The 19210-nt window shown below is 47.0% G+C and overlaps 1 protein-coding gene across 6 annotated transcripts in view; it reads right to left on the bottom strand.

Moving 5' to 3' along the window:
* RGL1 (ral guanine nucleotide dissociation stimulator like 1) overlaps window positions 1–19210 on the bottom strand; it is a 410246-nt gene that overhangs the window by 233550 nt on the left and 157486 nt on the right. For 5 of the 6 annotated variants that reach the window (XR_007775373.1, XR_007775376.1, XR_007775374.1 and 2 more), the window contains 2 exons: window positions 17616–17730; window positions 7894–9787 (listed from right to left, as the gene is read on the bottom strand). Coding sequence is in view for 1 of the 6 variants with exons in the window: in XM_050961415.1 (XP_050817372.1) it covers window positions 9600–9787; window positions 17616–17730 (303 nt within the window). In the remaining 5 variants the exon portion in view is untranslated. Of the gene's footprint in view, window positions 1–7888; window positions 9788–17615; window positions 17731–19210 lie in introns of those variants that run through there. The other variant, XM_050961415.1, reaches the window with a different exon arrangement.

Below are 19210 nucleotides of genomic sequence, written 5' to 3'. Positions count from 1 at the left end.
GTTTGGCACATCTCCATTGTACGTGTTCAGTATTTGCATAAATGGGGGGGGTAGATGAGGACTCTTAGGGCTAGGTGGCAGAGAAGAGAAGAGTAACGGTCGGAGAGGTGGAATGGTGCGCTTAAGTATTAGCTTTGATAACATGGTCACCGCTGAAATAGGCAGCATTGGTGCTCGTTACTCACACAGAAGGAGCATGGGCATGAAGCCATCTGGCTGGGGCATAGTCCCCGGAAGGGAGGGTTGCCAACCCTCACGGACTGGTTGAGAGTCTCCTGGGATCGGCCTTCATCTCCCAGAGGTTACCAAAACCAATCTGGGAGATTTTAATAGGCCGCTGAAAGTCCGGCAGTGCTAAGGCAGGCTCCCTACCTGCCCCTGCTCTGTGCCACTCCTGGAAGTGGCATGTCCTGCTCCCAGGCGCAGGGACAGCCAGGGGGGGTCTCCCTCCACACACTGCCCCCATCCCGAGTGCCAACTCTGCAACTTCCATTGGGTGGGAATCCCCAGCCCACACACACACCCTAGTTACTCCTCTCCCTGCACCCTGAGCTACCCCCCCGCCTGCACATACCCTTAGCTACTCCTCTCCCTGCACCCTGAGCTACCCCTCTGCCTGCACACAGCCCCTAGCAACCCCCACACACCCTGAGCTACCCCGCTGCCTGCACACAGCCCTTAGCAACACTCCCCGCACCCTGAGCTCCCCCTCCGCCTGCACACAGCACCTAGCTAGCCCCTGCCTGCACCCTGAGCTCCACCCGCCTGCACACACCACTTAGCTACCTCTGCCAGCACCCTGAGCTACCCCCCGGCCTGCACACAGCCCCTAGCAACCCTCTCCCTGCACCGAGCTCCTCCCACCTGCACACAGCACCTAGCACCTCCTCCCTGCATGCTGAGCTCCCCCCCGTCTGCGCACAGCCCCTAGCAACTCTCTCCCTACACCTTGAGCTACCCCATGCCTGCACACAGCCCCTAGCAACCCCCTCCCTGAACCCTGAGCTACCCCCTCCTCCCGCCTGCACACAGCCCCCAGTGCCGTTTTTCAAACTTTTTTAGCTGAGTTCATCCCTTTGAGTTATAGTTTTTGGTTGCGTCACCCCCACAACCCAGAAAAGCTGGGTGGCCAGCTGAGGTGAGTCAGGGTAGAGAGGGCGCTCCCTCCCTGGACCCTGCTGTGCAGAGCTGGCTCAAGCCCTGACAGCCCCCCAATAGAAGTCAAACTATGCCCGAGTTCCCCACCCCCACCCTGCTGGGCCCTGGAGGTTTTTATAGCATGGAGGGGGTGGGGAGGCGCAGCAAGAAAAGGTTTTGAGCCCCTGGGCTAAAGCACACTGCTGGCTGTTCCTTTGCTTTCTTGCGTGCTACTGTTGTTTGGCTGCCGTGAGCTTATTACACTGTGAGTGCCAGCAGGGACTCCCGAAGGTGGCCCGCAACACAGCCTTCCGGGTGATCTGCTGGCAGAGATGGCAGGTGAAGGGTGGGGGCAGACATAGGTGGCGGCCCTGCCAAACCCGGGAGTCCACCCCCCACCCCCACAACCCCTGACTGCCTTACCTCCCTGTGAAATACCATTAACGGGGCTTCTGCCCTTCTCCACCCCGCCCCCCCCGTGAGCCGGCTTTGTGAGCCATCTTGGACCAAACGGGGTCTTGGTACTGCCCACCACCACACACACCTCTGCCCCAGGGCCTGGCTGGGGGTCTCTGGGGCTGAGCCCCTGATCTGACTGGGGTACCCGGTTCTGTTTCCTTTCTCTGCTTCTCGCCCCAGCTCCTTTGGGGGGGCGGTCTCGCTGCCTGCTGCAGGAGATCTGGGCCCTGCAGGCTGAGCTGGTGCTGACGCTGTGGCAGTCCCAGGGCGGAGCAGAATGTGCCACACCTGCCACCGGTGAGAGGCAACACCAATGGCCCTCAGCCCGCCCCCGGCCAACCACCAGTGTTCCTAGGGGGCCGAGGGCCCTTGCTGATGGTAAGGGGTTGGGGGGGGGGGAACATGGCGCTTTGGCTCGATTTGGGGCAGGGTAAATTCAGGGCTTTTGCCCTAAGTCTGCAAGGGAAGGGGTGCTGGTGGCATTGCCAGCTTTCTAATCCCCGCAAACAAAACACCCCTGCCCCACCTCTTCCCCCAAGGCCCTGCCCCCCAGCGCTCCCCACCTCCCTTGTCGTGCACGCTCCACCCCTGCCCCGTTGCTCAGTTTCCCCGGGACTCACCTGTAGGGCTGGGAAGAGCTGATCCGGAGCCTGGCTGCCCAATTCCCTCACCCCAGAACTCGGGGCACAGCAGAGAAGGTGGGGGGGGGCGCCCTGGAGCGAGGGCCCGAGGCAGTCAGGGCACAGTGGAGGGCGGGGGGGGGAGTGTGTGTGTTGGTCCTTGGAGTGTGGAAATGGGGGCAGAGCAGGGTTGGTTGGTCCCTGGAGTGAGGGGGCCAGGGAGGGGAAATTGGGGAACAGAAGGTTGGGGGGGGTGGGGGCGCTCCCTGAAGTGAGGGGCTGGGGAAATCAGGGCATGGCGGGGCAGACAGGTTACTCCCAGACAGCGCCAGTATTTGCTTTGGAGCCCGGTTCAGGAATCAGCCAGGGCTCTCTGTCAGGCTGTGGGTGGGAAGAGCAGCAGCTGCTAAACCAGGGGTTCGGAGACTTTTGTACTGGGGCCCCCTTTCACGTAGCAAGCCTCTGAGTGCGACCCCCCCCGTCCCTCCCCACATTAAAAACATTTTTTAAAATGTATTTAACACCATTATAAATTCTGGAGGCAAAGTGGGGTTTTTTTGGGCGGGGGGGGGGGGGCGGTGGAGCCTGACAGCTCCCAACCCCCTATGTAATAACCTCACAACCCCCAGGGGTCCTGACCTCCCCAGTTTGAGAACCCCCTCTGCTAAACAGAACAGGCTCCAATAGCAGCTGCTGTGCTTCCTGCTCTCATCCCTGGCAGCAGAGGCTGGTGACTGCAGGTAACCTGACTTTTAGCAGCTGGTCAGGATGCCTGGCACCCCTAGGTGCTGGGCATCATGGGGCACACTGCCATTGGGGAGGCGGCGTGGCACCTGCCCTCAGGCCTAGCACTGATGGATAGTGGAATGATGCACCCTATGAGTACTGGCCATCTGCTGGTATAGATCGTTGCCATGTATATAATTAGTAATTTTCCTCAGGAAGTGTTACTAGTGGGCCTCTGTGCGTATTGCCGCTGCACAGGCGAAAGAAGTTTGGGAACCCCTGGCTCGAGGCTGAGGAGTGTAAGATTGCTTGTTACATTTTGTCAGGTGAGGCTTCTGCTTGGCAGGCCAGGCACTGTGTGTCATAGCCTCAGCTGTATATAACAGACTTTGTTTCTGAAGCAAGGAAATCAGATGGGGGCCCAGCCTAAGCGGATGCTCTCAAATTGGTGCAGTGCAATCTCAGTTAAGCACAGCTGTTGAATCATGTGGGTGCTTGAGCAGGGGGTGGCAGAAATTTTGGTGGTGCCCAGAACCCACTCCTTCCCGCTCAAGCTCCCCCCGCCCCACCGCCACACACCTGGCCAAGGCTCTGGGAGGGAGTTTGGATGGGGGAGGAGGTCTTGAGTGCAGGCCCTAGACTGGGGCAGGGGATTGGGGTTCAGGTTCTGGGAGGGAGTTTGGGGATGGGAGGGGGTGCAGGAGTGAGGGGTGTGGCTGCAGATGAGGGGTTTAGGGTATGGGTGGGTCTCAGGGCAAGAGTAGGAGTGTGGGAGCTGAGCGCTCTGTCTTGGGTTGAGGGGGTTGGGGTGTTAGGCGCAGGGCTGTGGCAGAGGGTTAGAGTGCAGGGGGATGAGGGCTGGGGCTGGAGATAAGGTGTATGTGGTGGTGGAGAGGGCTCAGGGCTGAGGCAGAAGATTGGGGTGCGGGGGATGAGGGCTCTGGCTGGGGCTGGAGATAAGACGTTTGGAGTGCTGGAAAGGCTCAAGGCTTGGGCAGAGGGTTAGGGTGCAGGGGGATGAGGGCTCTGGCTAGGACTGGGGATAAGGTATTTGGGGTGTTGGAGGGGCTCAGAGCTAGGGTAGAGGGTTGAGGGTGTGGTGGCGGGTGAAAGCTCGGGCTAAGGGTGTGGGCTCTGGGGTGGAGCAGGAGTGGGGATGAGTTTGGGTGCAGGCAGGCTGCTCCGGGACAGGAGCCAGAGAGGACTCCCCCCTCCAGCCCTTTCCTTGCCAGCAGCAGGGAGCTCTGAGGAAGGAGCACCCCCTTTCCCACCCTCACCACTGTCCCTGCCTGTGCTCCTAGGGCCGCTCTCTGGTCCAGGAATCTCCCTCACCTCCCCCATGGAGGGTGCTGGGGGGTGCTGTGTGCACCTCCTCCCTACTGTTGTCCCTGACAATAGCCTCACTGGGGGGTGAGGGATGGGGCTGGCTCCTTGCCAAGCATGGGGGCAGGAGCAGTGACTGCAGGTGGGGGGGGGGCTGTGCTGGTGGAGGGTCCCGTTGGAAAAGGGAAGGGTCTGAGGTGGAAGGGCAGCCTCAGAGTCAGTCTGCCCTGCCAGAGAAGTGGGGGGCACTAGGACCCGGAGGCAGCAGTTGCTGCAGGGAGGCAGCACAGAGCTGCTCGGAAGAGTCAGAGATGCTCTGTTCAGGGGGCTGTCCGTGGAAGCAGCAAGTTGGGGCCAGGGGACATTTGGGGGAGGGGGCTGGCAGGTGGGGCCTGGGGGACACCCAGCCCCAAATATTGGTGGAGCTGGACCCGGGCCCCACCTGGGAATAAATATATAGCTCGCCGCCTGTGTGCTTGAGTAGGTAAAGTACGGTCATAGTGTTTTACTAGAAACAAAACTTTTACTGAACAATCAAAAATGTTTTCATTTCATTTCATTACTACGCTGTGAATGATGCAGGGCCTGTAAATGCCAGTTTCAGAAAAAGGAAAGAACAAGTTTTGCATAATTTCATGAGTCTTATTTTATTAGCTAGATGCGTCAGTGTGGCCCCACCTTTTTCCCCTGCAAAATGAAACAGATTTTTCCCAGTAAACTACTACTTTCCAAACTTACTTATGAGCAGACTGGGAGCAGGCGCATCCTGATATGATGCTGCATTCCCACCTCTATTATAAATACTTTTCTCCTCCTTCCCTTTTGCAGTTGCTCATTACTTTCAAATGAATTCCTTTCTCAAGGCAGTTGTTCATGCTTTGGCTTAACCAGAGGTAAAGGCTTTTTGGAAAGGAAGTGCAAATTTAATGCACTTAAGAACATGCTCAGTTCCATACATAACAGATACCAAGATAGCCCTTGCCCCAAACAGCTTACAGATTATGGCTCTGATCATTTGTAATGAGCTTTGTGTAGGCACAGAGGTTCACCTGTGCTAAGCTGGTTGCAGCATCACAGCCAAAGAAAACTCTTTCTCTGCTTGTGTGTGGGTGCAGTAGTGTTTTGTAGTTTTGTTTTTCATAGTCAGACTAAACTTGATCTGAATTTTGAAATGGTCACAGTTCAACACAACCCACTCCAGAAAACTTCAGAGGTAAAAAAGGGGCAGGAGCTGGTGCGGACTGTTATGGGAACAGAAGAAAAGAGGACTGGAGCTTTACAAAGCACCACATCTCTCTCTCATGTAAGAAACGGGGTCCTGCCTGGAGTCCATATGCTGCTTCATGCATCTTTATATATAACCTTCCCTCATCTTACTCAAAGGACTGAGAAAAACATTCTCCAAATACATTAGAAGCAAGAGTAAGGGCAGGGACAGGGTAGGCCCATTAGTCAATGATGGGGGGGGGGTGAGGCAGAAGTGCTAACTGACTTTTTGGTTCCAATTTTCACCAAAAAGGTTAGTAGCGATTGGCAGGGCTGGTGCTACCATTTAGGTGGACTAGGCAGTTGCCTAGGGCACCAGGATTTGGGGGCACCAAAAAGCGGCGCCCTCTATTTTTTTTTTAAGTGTTTGAGCGGCCGCTGCCCTGGGAGGGAGAGGGAGTCTGAGCTGCGTTCCCCAGGGTCAGCGCGCCGCTGCCGGCAGCCCAGGGGTTCCCTGAGGTCAGCGCGCTGCCGCTGGCAGCCAGCAGCCCAGGGGTTCCCCTGGGTCGGTGCACCACTGCCAGCAGCCCAGGGGTTCCACCGTGCAGTCACTGCTTCGCTTCTCCTGCCTCCCAGGCTTGCGGCGCCAATCAGCTGTTTGGCACCGCAAGCCTGGGAGGAGAATTAGAGCAGGAGAGCGTGCTCGGAGAGGACGCGGAGCAGAGGTGAGCTAGGGTGGGGAGGTACCGCAGGGCTCCCTGGGCCTGGGGGTGGGGAGCTGCCGAGGGGGTGGGGAGCTGCCACGAGTGGGGGGGCGCCTCAGGACAAAGGGGAGCTGCTGCAGGGTTGAGGGGGCGCAAGGTGGAAGTTTCGCCTAGGGCGCAAAACTTCCTTGCACCGGCCCTGGCGATTGGACATCTAGCATAGTGAATGCAAGTGAAAATGAGGTAGGATCAGAGGCTAAAATAGGGAGAGAACAAGTTAAAAATTACTTAGATAAGTTAGATGTCTTCAAGTCAGCAGGGCTTGATGAAATACTAGAATACTCAAGAAGCTGACTGAAGAGATATCTGAGCCATTAGTAATTATCTTCAAAAAGTCATGGAAGATGGGTGAGATTCCAGAGAAGTGGAAAAGGTCAATTATAGTGCCAGCCTATAAAAAGGGGGAGTTACAGACCAGTTAGTTTAACTTCATTACCTAGAAAGATAATGGAGCAAATAATTAAGCAATCTGTTTGCAAACATCTAGAATATAATAAGGTGATAAGTAACAGCATGGATTTGTCAAGAACACATTGCGTTCAAATCAACCTAATAGCTTTCTTTGACAGGTTAACAAATCTTGTGGAGGGGGAAATGGTAGATGTATATATCTTGATTTCTGTAAGGCTTGTAATACTGTTCTACATGACCTTCTCATAAACTAGGGCAATACAACCACGATGGAGCTACTGTAAGGTGGGTGCATAACTGGTTGGAAAACCATTCCCAGAGAGTAGTTCACAAGCTGGAAGGGATATCAAGTGGGGTCCTGCAGGGTTTGGTCCTAGGTCCAGTTCTCTTCATCAATGATTTAGATAATGGCATAGAGAGTACACTTACAAAGTTTGTGAACGATACAAAGTGCTTTGGAGGATAGGATTAAATTCAAAATGATCTGGACAAACTGGAGAAATGGTCTGAGGTAAATAGGATGAAATTCAATAAGGACAAATGCAAAGTACTCCACTTAGAAAGGAACAATCAATTGCACACATAGAAAACGGAAATGAGTGCCTAGGAAGGAGTATTGCGGAAAGGGATCTGAGGGTCATAGTGGACTAAAAGTTAAATATGAGTCAACAGTGTAACACTGTTGCAAAAAAAGCAAACATCATTCTGGGATGTATTAGCAGGAGTGTTGTAAGCAAGACACGAGAAGTAATTCTTCCATTCTACTCCATGCTGATTAGGCCTCAACTGGAGTATTGTATCCAGTTCTGGGTGCCAGATTTCAGGAAAGATATGGACAAGTTAGAGAAAGTCCAGAGGAAAGCAGCAAAAATGTAGAAACATGACTTATGAGGAAAGATTGAAAAACTGGATTTGTTTAGTCTGGAGAAGTGAAGACTGAGAAGGGACGTGACAACGATTTTCAAGTACATAAAAAATTGTTACAAGGAGGAGGGAGAAAAATTGTTCTTGTTAACCTCTGAGGACAGGACAAGAAGCAATGGGCTTAAATTGCATCAAGGGGAGTTTAAATTGGACAGTAGGAAAAAATTCCTAACTGTTATGGTAGTTAAGCACTGGAATAAATTGCCTAGGGAGGCCGTGGAATCTCCATCACTGGAGATTTTTAAGAGCAGGTTAGACAAGCACCTCTCAGGGATGATCTAGATAATACTTAAGTCTGCCATGGGGACTGGACTTTACTGAACTACAAAGGAAACTGAACTTTAGTTCTGTTGTAAACTTGACCCAATATTAGACACATCTAAGGCTCAGTTCAAAACTGGATCTATTCATTCCCAAAATAAAAATACAACTTGGATTTAAGATACTCAAACTATAGAGAATGAGCTGCCTTTTAAATGGGAATAATTCTTTACATAGTAAAGACCCAACACCATTTAAGACATTTATTGGTACATCATGGGTATTTGGTAATGGACTCTAGGCCCAGCTTTGACAATCAGTGCTACAGAACTGGTAAAACATGCTCCAGACTTGTATAAAATTCAAGATCTGAGTTTATTTTAACCAGCTCTAGTATTCTGAAAAGACAATCTGTTCTGTGAGTGTTGCTTACAATCCAATGTGTCATTTATGGCTTTGAATTAAAATCTTTTATGTGACCTTTTAATTATGCATGTGTTCTGAAGGGAGACTTGTATCTTCGAGTTAACAAATGCGTCATTTAAAGTTTCACAGAGAATAGCAGCTATGGGAGCCTTTACAGAAGGTTAAATTCTTTATTCCATCTGGAAGGATGTACCATGTCAGGAAACTATTCAGTTAATAGAAGCATATAAGAGAAGGTGGTGGTTGAAGATTATGTATAATAATGCTACAAGTTTATAAGATCTGTAGTAATTTTGGGCACTGAATAATAAACATGTCTGTTTTATGCCACTTTTAAAGCACAAAATAATATAGTTGCCTCTTACTGAATCAATGTGGATTAATGTAGAGTTCTGCACCTGAAGAGGGATTGCACATTACAACGAGGTACATCAGTGAATTTGGAGAACTTGCAACTGTACATGCAAAAGGCCTTGATTCCTGTTAAACAGATTAGGTAAGCCTAAGGAAGAACACACTATAGTGGCATTAAGATGTGAACAAGGTCCAGAGAAGTAACGTTGGTTGAGTTTCCTTGCCTTGCTCATTAACAAAACATGACATTCATCCAAAAGCAACCCTGGCCCATTTTCTTAATGTTCTTTGGAAAACCCTCAAAATGTATTTTCTGGCTTTGAACAACTGCAAAAAATGTTTGTCAGTTCCGTGAAACCAACCTACATGCACACAACTGCATTCTTCCTTGTGTCTCTAGACTAGTGTTTTAGGAGGGGCTCAACGCTCCTTTCTTCTTCACAGATGTGAAAGCCTCCTGGAGGCAACACTTGTCAGACAGGGGGAGGAACTAGCAGCCATCAACTCATCCACACCCTTTGGAAATCAGTGTTATCATTCAGCTGACGGCTGCTCAGATCCTCCTGCTTGATTCAGGTGGAATTTAATTGCAACAGTTTTCTTCTCCAATGTATAAAAATAAATTTAAAGTTCTTGTTCTAGGTAATACTGGCACAAAGGAGAATCTGTTTTCCAAGGAGGAGATTTAGCTTATGTGGAATTCTTAAGACAAGATTGGTTGGCAATTCCATTTTTCCCTGTATATGTGACCTCACCTTCCTAGGCCAATGTGCAAAATATATTTCCATAGTGACTGTCCCATAAGTCTCTCTCTCTCTCTCGATGTTCATCTCTATGTATCTATAGTGAATGCACACTTTGTATTCCAGTCTCAAATCTTTCCAAAGTCAAACACTGACACCTTCATCTTCCATGACTTTGTAATACTGGATGGTATCAAAGTTTTCTTTTTTCTAAACCACATCTCCTTTGTGTTAGCTCATTCTCTTCAAAGTGTGATTTTGCTGTGTCTGTTAGTCCAGCACCCCCTTTTGGCAGTTCTGGGAAGTGTCAAACTAGATCGGCTCCGCATCTTCACTTGCCCATCAAGGGAGGATTTTTTCCGTAGGATGAAGTCAAAGTTCACCTGGCTGTTCATGGCATAAAATACATTAGCACTGTCAGGGATGACTAACTCTGCAAAGAGAGGAAACAAAGTCAGTGGTGATGTGCTATAGTATTGATACTACAGTTACCAGCCTGAAAAGAAATCTCATGTCAGCATCTGCGACTCTGATTTAGCAGCAGTGCCTTTTGTCTTCTCAGACTTTCCCCTTGTAAACAGGGACATGTTATGATGACAAAAAACTAAATTAAAGAACGTTATTTAGGTTGCGAAGTCAAGCCCTTGAAAGCTGTAAAACTGGCATTTACTAGTTGCCCATGCAACTATAATTCAGACTCCAGTGAAGGGAGGAATAGGACGTGATCATGTAATTAAAGACTAGCATAATGCAGATAAGCAAGGAGTCTGAATTTGGGTTGCAGCATAGGAAACTGTAAGTCTGACATTTCCTAACTGTCAAGTGCTTGTCCTTGCAATCTTAATGTGCTTTTAGTGCATTTTGATGTGTGTGGTTTGGTAAGCTTTGGGTGTGGGCATGTCTTTGGTGTTTTTATTAATAGAATTTGGCTTTACCTTTTATGTGCAGCTATTACAACCCCCTCCCTGCTGCAGACGTGTTCAGTGATTTTGATAGACTCCCTGCCCTCACCCCCCGCAAAAAAATAAAATAAAACCCTAGACACTCTTAACCCCTAATCCTGCAAACATTAGATGAGTAATGCATCACGTGCATAAGTGGTTTGCAGGTTCTGGGACTGGCTCTCCCACTGCAGTTCTGTCTGACTATTGAAACTGTATTTCTCAGGGTGAGCACTGCATCACCTCCAGCTGCTGCCATTCTCAACACATACCACCACCACTAATGCATTTCACGGTAGGGAGACCTAACAGAAAAGAGAACCAGTGAGGAGTCACTGTAAAAATAATATACAAATAGGAAAGAAAGCATTCCAGGCTGACTACATGAGGGACTTTTCTTCAGAGTCTACCAGCCTGCATCTGTTTTGGGCACTAAGAGGTAACCATGTCATTGCTACCCCGTTAGGCACATATGTGGTGGTCATCACACCAGCGTGGATGTAGATGTTGTAAGTGGAGCTGTTTTCCTATACGCCATAATGTGTAAATGTTATCAGCATCCAATTGGAAAAAAAGTCATGAAAAATCACAAAAAGGGCCATAACGCAGACTTTAATTTTGACCAAAATTGGCAGAAAGCTTCTAAATAAATTGATAATGCACCAATGCCGTCAAAATAATATTGCTTTGGGAAGTTTGGGACATATTTAGCCCCTGATGATATGTGTGCAATTTCCTGTACTTTTTTGCCTTCAGTTAGAGTGAAAGCCTGTAGTCACATGATAGCAAGAGCTTGTTTGTGCCATGTAATACCTCAAAACGTCTGTCATCATTTACAGAATGGACTGATGTGAGCAAAGATTCCTTTTGTCTGCTATTTTTATGAATCTATGTAGATACTAAGCCCCCCACCCCTTAATTACAAAACATATTTTTATATTATCTAAAGCACACATGGTACAACTGTAATCATCATTTTACTATCACTGAATGCAGTGATAATACATGTAAACTACTCTACAACAGTAATGATTCGTAGTAGTAGGACTATAGAATATCTTATGTGAATATATTGTGTAAATAACCATGTAGAACCGTATACTCTTATATAACTCCTACATATAACTATGACCTACTGAATGTCTAATACAACACTCCCCAGAGCTATATTTATTCTCAAAAACAGTCTCAGTAATTTGCAGATAGCTGAACCATTTCCACTCTCCCTCAGAAAATGTCTGATGTATTCAGTGCTCTTCTGCTGCACTCGTCAATGTCACAACTGAGTGCATTGCAGCACACCAAATCTTCACAGTGGTATTTGCATCTCTTTGTTGCACAGATACTTTCCCAGCTATGCTGCACAAAGGCAAAGATGGTTTCTGGAGCAGGTGGCAGAACCATCATTTGAGGAACAAGATGTCCCATGCTATCCATCACCCATCTGTTGACAGGGGCCACCTAAAGACACTGAACTGTTGCATGATTTCCTGTCTATGAATTATAATTTACACATTTCAGGTGCTGCCTGAAGGTAGTGACAGTTTCTCACTTCTTTTGGTTCTTAGCAAAAACTTGTAGCACGCATTAGCTAGAGATGCTTGCAGATTGTACTACAGTACAATAAAGATACCTGTTAGCCAGAGGCTGCTGATTGAAAAAGCTGTAGTTGGGTTGGACTGCAGGTACCTACCTTCAAATCTTGCTAGTGATCCTGAGCAAGGCCTACTTGATTCAGCTACTGCTCGGTTCTTTGTTAACTAACCTTTCTAGACTGTCATATCATCTTGAGCATATCTGCTCTTTGCCCTGAAAACTGCTCATGCTGTAGGTACTGGGTGCAAGTTTATAAATGACACGTCGTTATATGTAACGACCAGGTGACAATCTCTGTCCACACTTCACAATCCAGTCACTGAGGAGAAAGTTTGCAATGTTAGATTTATTCTTTGAATTTGATATCATCTGCAAGTGTTGCTTTGGTAATGGTGTGAACAGACTAGGGGCTCCAAACATCTTGCATTTGGACATTCCCCCTGCGGGCTCTCTCACCAGATTTGATTGGACATTGCAGTCTGACAGTAGAGTGCAGCAGCTGATCAGACAGCTCTCAAGTAGTTTTGCACTTGGCAGTATCATTGCACACCATCTGCAGAAGCATCTCAAGTTCAAGAATAGCTGACGTTGGCTTATTAGATGCTGGTAGCTCAACCATTGACAGATTTTTCTCCAGCCAAGACAGTGTGTTCCTCTTTTGGGCATTTCTTAGAGATCCACCCGAGTTGAAGAGGGAAAGTGGGACTGGTGCCAGCTCACGTGTCATCAAACCCTGGATAGCAACATCTCTGGACTGGTCAAAAAAATTGTCAGCTTGCTGAATATCTGACTATCAATACTTATTGCTTGTGCTGACTGCTTCTTTTGTTTGATTGTTTTGTTGAGACTACCAAATGATTTGAGATTATGCCTTTCTATGGGCACAAAGAGGTCTCCCTCACCCCTTTGCAGCCTCCTGGTTACGAACGGCTTCATTTATCATGTGCCAGTCTCTCTTATTGTGCACAAAACTGCACTTTCAGGTGGGCCCACAGTAGATGTTGCAACGTTCACAAGTGACTGTTGTGTGGGCTTGTTCCAGGCTCAGTGCTAAAAGGATTTGTCATTCTTTCAGTCATTTTTTAATACCTTGGACAGCAATTTCATCTGCAGCCATGTGTTCTGCAGTAGCTTCTTGGTGGAGATCAAAGGCTGCATTCCACACCTTTGTTTTGTCATAACTATTACAGCTGCCTTAAAACATACAAAAGCAGCAAAGAATCCTGTGGCACCTTACAGACTAACAGACGTTTTGGAGCATGAGCTTTCGTGGGTGAATACCCACTTCCTCAGATGCATGTAGTGGAAATTTCCAGGGGCAGGTATATATATGCTAGCAAGCAAGCTAGAGAGAACGAGGTCAGTTCAATCAGGGACGATGAGGCCCTGTTCTAGCAGTTGAGGTGTGAAAACCAAGGGAGGAGAAACTGGTTCTGTAGTTGGCAAGCCATTCACAGTCTTTGTTCAGTCCTGAGCTGATGGTGTCAAATTTGCAGATGAACTGAAGCTCAGCAGTTTCTCTTTGAAGTCTGGTCCTGAAGTTTTTTTGCTGCAGGATGGCCACCTTAAGGTCTGCTATAGTGTGGCCAGGGAGGTTGAAATGCTCTCCTACAGGTTTTTGTATATTGCCATTCCTAATGTCTGATTTGTGTCCATTTATCCTTTTCCGTAGAGACGGTCCAGTTTGGCCGATGTACATAGCAGAGGGGCATTGCTGGCATATGATGGCGTATATTACATTGGTGGATGTGCAGGTGAATGAACCAGTGATGGTGTGGCTGATCTGGTTAGGTCCTGTGATGGTGTCGCTGGTGTAGATATGTGGGCAGAGTTGGCATCGAGGTTTGTTGCATGGATTGGTTCCTGAGCTAGAGTTATTATGGTGCGGTGTGCAGTTACTGGTGAGAATATGTTTCAGGTTGGCAGGTTGTCTGTGGGCAAGGACTGGCCTGCCACCCAAGGCCTATGAAAGTGTGGGATCATTGTCCAGGATGGGTTGTAGATCCTTGATGATGCGTTGGAGGGGTTTTAGCTGGGGGCGGTACGTGATGGCCAGTGGAGTCCTGTTGGTTTCTTTCTTGGGTTTGTCTTGCAGTAGGAGACTTCTGGGTACACATCTGGCTCTGTTGATTTGTTTCCTTATTTCCTCGTGCGGGTATTGTAGTTTTGAGAATGCTTGGTGGAAACAGATCAACAGAGCCAGACCTCAACTGCTAGAACAGGGCCTCATCCTCCTTGATTGAACTGACCTCGTTATCTCTAGCTTGCTTGCTAGCATATATATACCTGCCCCTGGAAATTTCCACTACATGCATCTGACGAAGTGGGTACTCACCCACGAAAGCTCATGCTCCAAAACGTCTGTTAGTCTATAAGGTGCCACAGGATTCTTTGCTGCTTCTACAGATCCAGACTAACACGGCTACCCCTCTGATACTTAAAACATACAGTCAGGTAATCCTTGGTCAGAGCCTTATCTATTGTGCAAAGATGCTGATGATTCCTACAGTATATATGCGGCTTCTCCTCTCCCAGAGATCTAGCTTCTGCTAACACTTATACAACCCATCTGGCATAATTCATATGACCACAATGTCATAGGGGGATCATCTCTGCAAATGTCTCAAGCTCCACGGACTTGTTATTGCTTCTCTTTGCTGCTATGTAATCCATCAGTGGTTGGGAGCAATGTGTTACCTAGTTTTCCCTAGATGGAAATGTATCTGAACAGTTTTTCCCTTGGGTAAAGTAAGTGTCCATGAGCTCGTGCAATGCTTGGGAGCTGTTCATCAAGTCTGCCAGAGCATTCTGTGCTTCCATTCTGTTTTCTCAGTGTGCCTGCTCCACATCTTCAAAAGCTTCAATGTGTGTTCGAGCTTTCTCCAAGATGTGTCTCTTCTCATCTTCTGGGAGAATATCAATGTTCATGGAATTGCCAAGTGCCACCCACTTCAAGCAAGTAATTGTCTCATTCATAAGTTTATGGATTCTAATGCCATGGTTATATGCCTTCCCTCTTAGAGCATGGCTGACGCACCATAGATGCTGTATCACCCATGAAATTTGCTCCATGATGCACGCCTCCCATCTCAAGGTCGTCATTGTCAAATCTGTTTTGATTCCTTCACTTAATCAACAGTGCTTTGCAGAAGACTGCTTCATCATACATGACATAGGTCCTGTCTTGGCTCAGAGAGTGGAACATATCCTGAAAATATTTCATCATGGTGTGCACTGTGTTAACATCAGTTGCCACTGAAGGAGTCATTGGACAGTAGCCAATATTCATACAATGTAAAATAGCAATTTCCCCCCCTCAAATTAATCCATGCTACAAAGAATGACAAGTATTTTGATAAATGATATGGTACAAACAATCTTATACTGTCGTATGACTACAGACTTTTGCTTTAACCGATGGCAAAAAAGTATGTGAAAATGCATAAAGTATATCACATGGGGCTAAATAGTTCCCAAATTTTCCAAAACAATACTACTTTAAGTACATAGCTTCTAAATACAATTGATAATGCAGCTATCTGCCAATTTTGGTCAAAATCTGACTATGTTTCTTTGAGTTATGGCCCTTTTTGCGATTTAATTTTTTTGGATTGGATGCCTGAAAATGTTTATACATTATGTGATACAGAAAAACAGCACCACTTCCATTATCTACATCCTCCCTGTTGTTGATTACCAGATATGTGCCTAGGCTGTGATAGCAATGAAATTTTTCTAGCTGATGGGTTACCCTAACTCATTAACAAGACCCCTTTATAAATCTGGCTAGTAGACTGTCAATAAATAGTTTCCCTGCGTGGCAGCCCAAGGAATCTCTGCAGCAGCTGAGATTAAATGCAATTTCACAACCCTAAATAAATCATTCCCTCTTTTGCATAGTCATGAAGTGTCCCATTAGGTTTGCCCTGTGCAGGGAGGAAGGGGCGGGCTGGAATGCCTCCAACAGATAATAATGAAAAGACTCAGAGAGAGCTGCTTTTTCATGTCTGGTATACATCCTTGGGTCTGCATAGCACGACTGAATGATCCTAGGGAATGAGGCAGAGCTTTGCTAATACAGTGATTTCCTGACAGGGAGGTCATGGTTAGAAATGTGAGAGCACAGCACTCACATCATGAATCATTATCCTTCTGTAGCCATTCAAATCAGCTCAATTTATAGGGCCAAACAAGCCTTTTCTAACTACCAGACCTAGAACTTCACCTGGCATCTGGCAAACCTGGCTGGGTTCTTTCTGCCTCTTACATTCATCGCCCAGCGTAAGGATTTGGAACCAGTGCTTAGATGACAGGATTGTAGAGGATTCATTAGGCAGAAGAGAATCCAGTTTGTTCTGCACATGAATGGGCTTCCAGGGATTACAGGAGTAACATCTTACTTTTAATTCAGCACATTAACAGGACAGGATTCATAGAAAGCATTAAGTTGACACCAGTGGAATTACAGGCTTCAACTTTAGGCACATACCTTGCTGAATCAGGGTCTAAGCACGAAGGTATAAAAAACATTTTTACATCAGCCCTATACTGACTCTAAACTATGCTTTAGCAATCTGATCTTTAACTCTAATAATAATACATAATAATGATCTTATATGGAAAAGGATCTTAATATGCTTTACCAATAGATTCACAAACTGCATACAGTAGAGGAATCATTTCAGTGATCACTGAAGTGTAGCCTTGTTTGGGATGAAGCACATCTGTTTAACAGTGTGCAGCCATAATGCACAGCAATTAAGAACAGGAAGTAAAGTATATTGTGCCCCTTTGAAACTGCTGGAAAATTTAGGCAGGCTAAAAGCATCAATACTGGCCATTGTGAGAGCCAGGATAGTAGACCAGACAGACATCCAGACAGTCTGTTTGAGTGTGGCAACTCTTATGTCTGCACGGAGGTGTTGCTTTGCACGTGCCTATCTGATTTGTCGTGCTCACTACTTCATGGATCCGTATTATATAGGGAGGCAGGTTGGCTCAGCTTCACTCCACTCTGTACCATGGTAGGGACTCAAAGGATAGTGAAGTCAGACAGCCAGAAGGTGAGGATGCAGGGCGAGGAAATACCTGCACGCTAACCCGTTGTGGGTAATGCTCTGTGGATAGAAAGGAATCAGGACTGGCTGAGTGAGAGGGAGCCAGGGAGCAGCTGCTCTCTGTGCTGTAGTGCAAGAGAACTTGCACTGCAAATTGCTGCAGAAACCACTGCTGTTCAAGGCAGGACAAACTTCCCCACGGTGGCTTGCACATGCCATTGAAGAGGGTGGAAACACATAGGTGTTGGAGTCGAGCTAATGGGGATCTGCCATGCTGTCAGTGCAGGGGCAGGCTGGGAGGAGTATGCAGCTAGGCAAATCGTGTGTCCCGAGATCTCAGGGAAATGGCCAGGTGTTCCCTGTGACTTTTTGGCAGCATGGAATCTGCACGCTACACTCCCAGCTCTTTGTTCATTCCTCTGTGACCCTGACTTCACATCTCTTTACACTCTGAAGCTGGGATCTCGGACTGTACGTCCTCCCATTCTGCACTTGCTCATGTCCAAAGCGGAGGATAGGCCTGTAGTGATCAATGAATCAATCACAGATCTACCGAAACTGGCTGTCTGAAGAAAAATCCACGGTGTTTCTGAAGTTGCTTCATATTCACTTTCTTCCTGCAAAATCTGAAGAGCTTTTTAAGCAGCAAGCATTGCTATTTTCTTACCTTTGTCCTCAGCAATGACCTGAACAAGTTCATAATCCTCGACTGGGTCAGCCTCCAGGTTGTGTTTTGACATAGCTCTCTGAATGACAGCTGGAGTCTTGTCTTGGCTAGTCAACTGGAAAAAGAATTTTGCAATGAGGGTTTTTTCTTCTTCTAAACATTGTAATTGATGTATAAAAGTCTGCTTTGAGTGCATCACTGGGTCTGGGGGTGAGTTTTCCAAAGCACTAAGAAATTATTGTCTCTTAGGAATTAGATAGTAGCTATTGGTGGGCACTGAAATGTGCTACTTATGACTTTTTTGAAATAATTTGTTTCATGCAGGAAGATAGATACTGCACCAACTGAGAGATCAGTAAATAACATAATCAGCTCCCTTGAGCAAATGTGTTGAGAGATGAGGTGTCATTTGTACTAGGCTTAAAATTTCCACATAAATAATTTCTCCATCTGTTGCTTATAGGCAGCAATTAATTTCGAATCTAGTGGGGGTAAATACTTGCTTTGAAACCTTGTGAAGATTTTTTGGCCTTGTACCTAGTTTGCAGTCTGCCATGGAAGTGTCACTTGTTCTGAACTAACCTATGGCCTCATCTGAAACACACTGAAATCAGTAGAAAAATTCCCATAGTCTTCAGTGAGATTTGGTTCAGGCCCATAGTTCACTGCTCTTTGCAGCACCTGAGGGATCAATTCCTTTAAAAAAGGTGTCCTGCAAGCTGCAAAATATTTATTTGGTTCACCCATTCAAATATATATATATATATAAATAAATACATGGAGTGTTTGTTCCATGGCTTGTGGATGAGGTATAGGTGAGGTATGTAAAGAAGTCAACACAGGAAAATGGCCCAGCCCAGAGAAACACTGATAGCATCAGGTTTCAGAGTGGTAGCCAGGTTAGTCTGTAGTGGTAATGAGGCCAATGTAATCAGAGTGGCCCATTTCTAACAGCTGACAAAACTAATTTCCCCCTACTGATACTTACACCTTCTTGTCAACTGTTTGAAATGGGCCACCCTGATTACATTGGCCTCATTACCATTACAAAAATGATTTTCCCTCCCTTGGTTGAGAATAGCCCACTTCCACCTTAATTGAATTGGCTTGTTAGCACGGATCCCCCATTTGGTAAGGCAACTCCCATCTTTTCATGTACTGTGTATTTATACCACTCCACTGTATTTTCCACTCCATGCATCTGATGAAGTGGGTTTTAGTGTTAGCCTCTAAGGTGCCACAAGTACTCCTGGTTGTTTTTACTGACAGCATCATCAATAGTGACATTTACAAAGCGCTGTTACATGTTTTGTTGTATATGCTGCCACTAATCCTAGAGCCTCTAAGTCTTGTGAGTCCCTGATATAAGAGACCATCATGAAGGCTGCCCTCTTCTATGTCTCTAGCTATAGGAGATCATTCAATCAACTGGGATCCCCTGGACATAACAGAGTCCCAATCATGACTACTCCGCTGCAAGCTGGAATGAGGGAGTGATAAAGAAGTGACTATAGCAGTCCTGTGCCATCAGAGCCTTGCTTAGATCCATTAGCTTTGCTATCACTTTCTGCCAGCAGCAGCTGCACGGCTGCGCA

The sequence above is a fragment of the Gopherus flavomarginatus genome, chromosome 7, assembly GCF_025201925.1.
Source record: "Gopherus flavomarginatus isolate rGopFla2 chromosome 7, rGopFla2.mat.asm, whole genome shotgun sequence".
Classification (NCBI taxonomy): domain Eukaryota; kingdom Metazoa; phylum Chordata; order Testudines; family Testudinidae; genus Gopherus; species Gopherus flavomarginatus.
The sequence above is the reverse complement of the archived record's forward strand: the minus strand, read 5'-3'. Positions and strand labels throughout refer to the sequence as shown.